The sequence below is a fragment of the Lactuca virosa genome, chromosome 5 (assembly GCF_052849685.1).
Source record: "Lactuca virosa cultivar CGN04683 chromosome 5, Lactuca_virosa_CGN04683_v6, whole genome shotgun sequence".
Taxonomy (NCBI): domain Eukaryota; kingdom Viridiplantae; phylum Streptophyta; class Magnoliopsida; order Asterales; family Asteraceae; genus Lactuca; species Lactuca virosa.
In genome coordinates, this window is record NC_136430.1 from 54,661,098 (window position 1) to 54,668,423 (window position 7,326).

At 31.3% G+C, this 7,326-nt stretch overlaps 1 protein-coding gene across 1 annotated transcript; it reads right to left on the bottom strand.

The window, feature by feature from the left end:
* Window positions 1-1,854: 1,854 nt before the first annotated feature.
* Window positions 1,855-3,827, bottom strand: HCA2 (Dof-type zinc finger DNA-binding family protein). Its single transcript, XM_079047270.1, has 2 exons — window positions 3,668-3,827; window positions 1,855-3,087 (listed from the first exon to the last, which is right to left on the bottom strand). The coding sequence occupies exons 1-2, from the start codon at window positions 3,716-3,718 to the stop codon at window positions 2,119-2,121; spliced, it is 1,020 nt and encodes a 339-aa protein (XP_078903396.1). The 5' UTR covers window positions 3,719-3,827; the 3' UTR covers window positions 1,855-2,118.
* Window positions 3,828-7,326: the final 3,499 nt, after the last annotated feature.

The following is a 7,326-nucleotide window of genomic DNA, read 5'->3' on the forward strand; positions in this document are numbered from 1 at the left end:
AACGTTTAGAAGCTTCTAGCTTTTATCTTTTGACAAAACGTTCTAGTATAAACAAAAAGCTTCGTTTGGCAGTACGAGCGTTTAGCTTTTAGTTTAAACAAAACGTTACAAATCTAAAAGCTATTTCATGTAGCTTTTAACAAAACGTTACTGAGCTTTTGAAATCAATTTCCATAATTACCCTTATAAATATATTTATATATTTATTTATTTTTAATCAATTGTCCTTTTATGTAATTTTATATATTTCAAAAGTTTCCAGCTATTTTTGCCAAACACTTGTATAACAAATAAAAGCTACAGTTTCCTACTACCAGCTACCCGCTACACGCTACTAGCTATCCGCTATCAGCTACCCGCTTCCAGCTAACAGCTACTTTTGCCAAACACAACCATAATGAAAAAAATTCATGGATGATAAATAGTCTTAAATAATCAGTAATACTACTTGTTAGTGCCTAACTCTATAAAATTTAATAAATTGTTGTACAATTATTTTATTTTTCATATAATTTTATTACTTTTTTTTCTTTTACTATATTGAACTCTATAAAAGTTTTTATAAAAGTTTAATAAAACATATTTAAACGCTTTTATTTTCCCATTGAAGAATTTAATAGTCATTAAACTTCATATTCATTGAATGTCAATGTGTCATCAAAGGATGGACATGAGACCGAACCGGTGCCGACCTAGATTCTCGAATACTGAATTGGGTGGAAAGTCGATACCGAACAAATAGACATGTCAATGGAGCGAGTTTTTACCCCGATTCGCTCCAAACCCTTAAGAATTTTACCGGTTTAGATTTTATTTTTCGATTCGTTTGCTCGTTTACGACTCATACCATTTTACCCTTTTATTAAATGGGTTGTGTATGGATCATTGCCGATTTGCTCCATTTATAACCTGCCCCACTTATATATATATATATATATATATATATATATATATATATATATATATATATATATATATATATATATATATATATGTCCAACTAAAATGTAATTTTTATTTTATTGGATATTGAGTTTTAAGTAATGTATATATTATTTAAGTAGGCATTTTATATTTTTTGATAAATATTAGTTTGTGGCACACATTAAAATTGTTAAATTGTAATATTGAAAAAAGGTCGGGTATTTGTTGATATATTCGGTGGATACGGGTATGGATTCGATTATTCAAAAGCTGAGGGTTATTGGAGCGGGATGGGTCATGTTTTTAAAAATTTTAAAGGATTTGGATCAAAGATGATTCGTTCTAAAGCCGCCCCATTGACAGGTCTACGAACAAGTCTCATATTAACATAAGCGGTGCCAGTTTGGGTCGGGAATAATTCCAATACTTTTGTTCACCCTAGATTCATTTCATTATAGTTAAGTTTAATTTATTGATTGATGTCAATTAAACATTCCATCTCATTCAACTATTTCATTAAATATATGGTGTGAATACTTTTAATGGCAAACATATAAATTTGAAAAAGAAAAATTCAAAAAAATTGCTACGTTTTTAATCCGAAATAAAGTTTGGTATGTTGATATGATAAAAGTATTTTCACATGTTATGCTCTCGAGTGCAAAGTCTTTATAAGTAGAATTCAAAACATAACTTTGCAAAGCTTGTTGTATCAGTACTTTTTTGTTCAAAAAGATTTTTAAAACTTGAATTCATCGTCAATTATTTGTGGGACAACTATCTAACAAATTAATTTACACTTAAAATCATAGATTTAAAGCTTAATCTTATAAATATATATTTATCATTCAAGTGTGAATAAATGTAGTTTATATACAAACGGAAGTAGACAAAGTACAGTCAAAGACAAATCATCTTCTAAAGAAATCATTACTAAAAAGACATTCTCTTCATATATAGAATCTTAAAAGATCATATATTACGTCGATATTCGTTTTAAAAAACATTAAAAAAAAACACACTAATTATCTTCCTCGATATGTCACAAAATCCTACGATCTGAATGCTAATTAAAATAACATTCACCCAACAAGACCACTAATTATAATATTAAAAAAAAAACAAGTTTCAAATTCCACCAAAGCAGTCATTTTTAGCTCCAATTCACACCCAAAAGTTCGAACCGATCGTACACTAAACCAATGGGTTAGTCGTTGATGTTCCATAGCCATTGACTAAGCCACCCCATGATGACCCAAGACCCGTTAAGTACCCACCGCTACCGGAACTTGCAGCGCCGCCATGGTGATCGGAAGAACAATTTTGATCTTGCCATTCTAAAGCCAAAAGCTTTGGCTTTACATCAAGTGAACTGATTGTATCATCATGCACATCGTTCCCTTCGTGATTGTATGCGATTAACCCCCTTTCCATGAACGGGTTATTAATCGAATCGAGTGTCATCCCTCCGAAGGGTGAACAAAGATTACCGCCATGATAATTCTGAGCTAAAATATTTGCACCACCCATTTCCGCCGCGTAACCACCGGTACCCATAATCCCGAGAAACTGACTCCCACCGCCACCACCACTGTTCTCCATGAAATCGATAGCCCTGGTTGCACTATTATTCAGATTCTCAAACATAAAACTAGGAATATTACTTGAATTCCCGATTCCAAACAAGTTAGACGCAGAAAACTGCATGGACGATTCCGGGTACGAGAGTTGAAGATCAGTCGAGTTCATAATCAAGTGGTGGTTAGGGTTAATCAAATGTGGGTTTTGTTGGTGGTTCTGGTATTGGATGTTAATGCTGTTATCGTTGCTGTGGTTGTTGGGGGTGGCGGATGTAGATTTCTTGGAACTAGAAGAGACTTTCTTGTTTTTCCGGCAACCACCGCCAACAGGAATGTTACGGAGGGTGCCACCTTTGGTCCAGTATCGGCGGCAGGTTTTGCAGAAGTATCGTGGCTGGGTGAGTGAGTAGTTGTTGTAGTAGCAGAACTTGGTGTGGGTGGAGTCGCAGCGTGGACATTTGAGAGCTTGGTCTTGCTGTGGCCGGAGCCTTCTCTCCATTAATGGCCGCGAACATGCAAGCATGGGATCAGTAATTCCTGAAGGAGATGATGAATCCATTCCTATTTCCTCCTGAATTGTACCCTGGATATTAATTATAAAAAACCATCAGAATCTGTGTCGGGAATTGTACTTTCAGAACATTCAATTCCAATGTACGTACACAAAAACAAGACATTCTTTATCTTTCTTTCCCTTAAAGAACTACTTATCGTTTTTATAAAAATTCCAAAACAATATTGCAATGATTATGAAACCCTAAATGTAAACCTTAACTAATCATTTTTTTTAACTAGAAAATGATGGTTTATTTATAACCAAAATCCAAAGTGACCGACTTTCCGAACAAGTGATTTCTTTGTTTTTCATTTCAAAGGATTCGAGAAAATTATTTGTAATGGATATATTTAGTACCATTAAAACGATAAACCAGTTGCAGTTTTTTATTTACTAGAAATGTAGTCTTTCTTTTGCAAATGTACTTATGATTCACTTGCACATTTTATAAGTAAGAACTGTAAATGCAAGTAGATGTTGACTCATGTTACTAAATGCTGGTTCTGAATTTTTGTTTCTTAAACAAATTTTGTTCTCACCCCAACAATTACAATCAATTTCCAAATTTGGGAGTCTAAAATCATAATATTTAGCAAGAAGTCTGTACCTGAAACCAGTCAGACGAGTCCATGCAGACTTGAAGCGACGTTAAACCCATTTGATCCGAAGTGGAATCGTTCTAAAAAACAGAAGTGAAAACCTCACACACACAGTGAGTGTGTGAGAGTGGGTATTTTAGAGAGAGGAAAGAGAGTAAATGTGAAGTATGCAATGGTACTTTGGGGTTGAAGGCGATGTGAATAAGAAGGAAGAAAAAGTAACGAGTGGTGGGATAGCCTGCATCTGTCATCGGCGACACATTCCCAATGTGGACCCTGCATTATGTCCCTACACGATTAACGATCAGGATCTTGTGGATGCTTTTTGTGGTTTTGATGAGATCCGTTGGATGAAGTGGGACATCTGAGTGATTGTGACAGTGTGATGTTAGAGTTCCTCGATTAAGGCCAAAACCGAAAGATCATGCTGTGTTGGGACCCACGAGGTCGCTTGTTACAAGCAAGGCATAAATTCTTTTTGGTGACGTGTCAGACTAGATTGTGCCCACGTGGAAATTGTGTTTGTGAAGTTTTCGTAGGGTGGCTAACTATGTGATTTGCCAAAGTAGCAGCTTCTATCCTCTCGAAATTTACAAAATTTCTTTTTTTTTTTCAGATCGGATTACAATTTTTTATCAAATTTGGATAATCTCATGTAGTACTAACTATTAAGTACTAACTAAGACGAGGGATGTCTTCCGTTTCAAACCTGGTTCAAACCAATTTACGTTTGGAACCAAAACCGACAACTACCTAAAGCTAGAACCGAGTAACGACTTGTTATATCTAATTCGATTCTTACCATAAAACCTGAATTTTAATGATACAAGCCTTAAAGTTGTTTGTATAATTACGAAAGCATAAAAGAAACAACAAAAATATGTTTAATCATAAACCAAGTACTTTCTAATAGAAATTTGTAGAAAAGTCCATGAAGCTTGGCTTTAATTTATCAACGTAAAAGTCATAACTGTTATATATATATATATATATATATATATATATATATATATATATATATATATATATATATATATATATATATATATATATATATATATAGTAGGTGTGAGACCCGTGTAATACACGAGTTTATTAAAAATAATAATTTAATATCAATATTTAAACATTAAATATTTTATAAAATAACATTTTTACATAACATAATATAATAAAATCAAATATTTTTAGAGCAATTATGAGACTTTATTATCAAATTAATAGAATGATTCTCTTTCCTTGTAAAATTCCTTAGAATTTTGTGGAATTATATTTTAAGAAAATGACAAGTGGAAAATAATAATTACCAAAAAATGACAAGTGTAAAATAATAATTTTAAAACTCCCACAAAATTACATGTGGCAAAACTCTTGAAAATTTGACAAGTGACAAAAAAAAACATTCATTTATTAGAGAGGATATATATATATATATATATATATATATATATATATATATATATATATATATATATATATATATATATATATATATATATATATAAGTCTAAAATACTAGTAAACATTTGCAAAATAATCCTTATACCTAGTTAGTACTGATTTTCGGGCCTAATTGTAAATAAACAATCAATGATGACTTTTTCGTTATAGATTTAAAGTTTAAAGAATTTTATGAAGATTCTCCTTTGTATATATGTTAAATTAATTTGAAAGAAACTCATATTTATTTATTAAAAAACTCAAAATAAAGACATTATGTATTTCCCTTTCATTGAAAAAAACTCATATATTTTTTTATTAAAAAATACAATAATGATAATTTATATATCATTTTTTGGATTTTTGTGATTCCTTTTAATAAATATCATAACTATAATCATAAATATATCATCTATATCTTATATAACTTAAGAGGAATTTGTTGATTTGTTGCAAGAAACGCATTTGTAGGCCAAATGTTACTTCATTATTGAATTTTTTAGGCTTTGTGTGTAAAACGTTTACCATAAAATTGTCATATGGAGCGCATTTAAGAAGAATTTATTGATTTCTCGTATGGAGCGCATTTCTAAGGGACTTTATGATTGTAGTTATCCTATATAATTCAAGAGGACTTTGTTGATTTGTTGTATGAAGCATGTTTCTAGGCCACATGCAACTTTCATTATTAAAATTTCAAGTCTTAGGTGTAAAAAAAGTGAGTTATGTGTAAGAATGGAATGAATAGAGTTTCCATTTTTTAGAAGTGATCAAATTAAGTTCATTTTGATCTATAACACATTACTTAAATGTCAACATTGTTAAATAGTTGCAAGAAACGTTATAAGAGTTACAATAATTATAAAAACACATGCTAAATACCTTTAATAAGACTTTTATTAATTTGCCGTAAGGAGTTCGTTTCCAGGCACTTAGTTTGTATAATAGAGCTCTATTTGGGAATAGCAGTCTCTGGTACGTAAACATTTATTTTCTAAGGTGTCGTTAAATTGTGAAAGGATCGTCGCTAGGCTGTATTTTTATGGTAAATGTTTTACATCTAAGACCTAAAAATTCAACAATGAAGTAAGATTTGTCCTACAAATGCGTTTGTTACGACAAATCAACAAAGTACTCTTAAGTTATATAAGATATATAGGTTTTCTTTATGATTACAGTTATGATATTTATTAAAAGAGAAACGCAAAAATATCCCAAAACTGATATGTAAATTATTGTAAGATCACACCTTATGATCTGATGAGTCAAACACATAACACACTGTCCACCAGTGTCAGCGCCAGCGCTAGCAACAACTTCATCAGCGACTGCATGATTCTTATGATCTTAGTGATCGTTTGTATATTAGGTAGATATACTTTCTAATTATAAAATAGCTATCTGATCAGTAATTTTAGTGATTAGGATCAGACTTTATATAGATTAGAATATAACCCTAAAATAGTGGAATCTCCTTTTCTGTAATTGTATATAGTATACTGTTAGGGTTAAACCCTAATAGAGCTTTGTGCCTCGCTTTGTGCGGCTGTTCTCTTTGTGAGAATATTTTCTTAGTGAAAACATCTTTATGATCATCCTTGTTCTTCTGTTTCTGTTTACTCTTTGTTTGTTTGTTCTTCATTATGTTGGATTAGGTGTCTAGGACCATAACTATAATTGGTATATACTTAAACTGATAGAAGGACATTCCTTTTGGTTTGCCCTCAAGACTAGCAACTAAACATAATGATTTTGGAGAAAGAGATTGATTTATTATTTGATTAATAAATTGGAATAAATGATTTATTAATATATTATGAAAATAATATATTAATTAGAAATAGAAATATTTAATTAATATTTAATCAGAAATTAATTGAAATTAATTTTGGGATTAAAGGAATTAATTAAAGTGCAAGGACTGAAATGTAATTGTTCAATAGTTGTGCAAGAGGCAATCTAGAACCCTCCATAGGCTATGGGCGGTTTTCATAAGCCTTAGGGTTTCTTGAATAATCTTTGGTGGATAAACAGGAAAGTGGATAATTACCCGGTTTAAAATAATCTTGGATTAGGACTTATCTAGGGTTTCCTGACTGCACTATATAAACAACCTAAACCCTACAATTTTTGGCCACTTGTTCTTTGGAAGACCTAGCCGAAAATTTGAGCCTCTCTTCTCCTTCTCAATCATTCTCCTTTGCTAGTGTTGGGTGTGAACCACTAG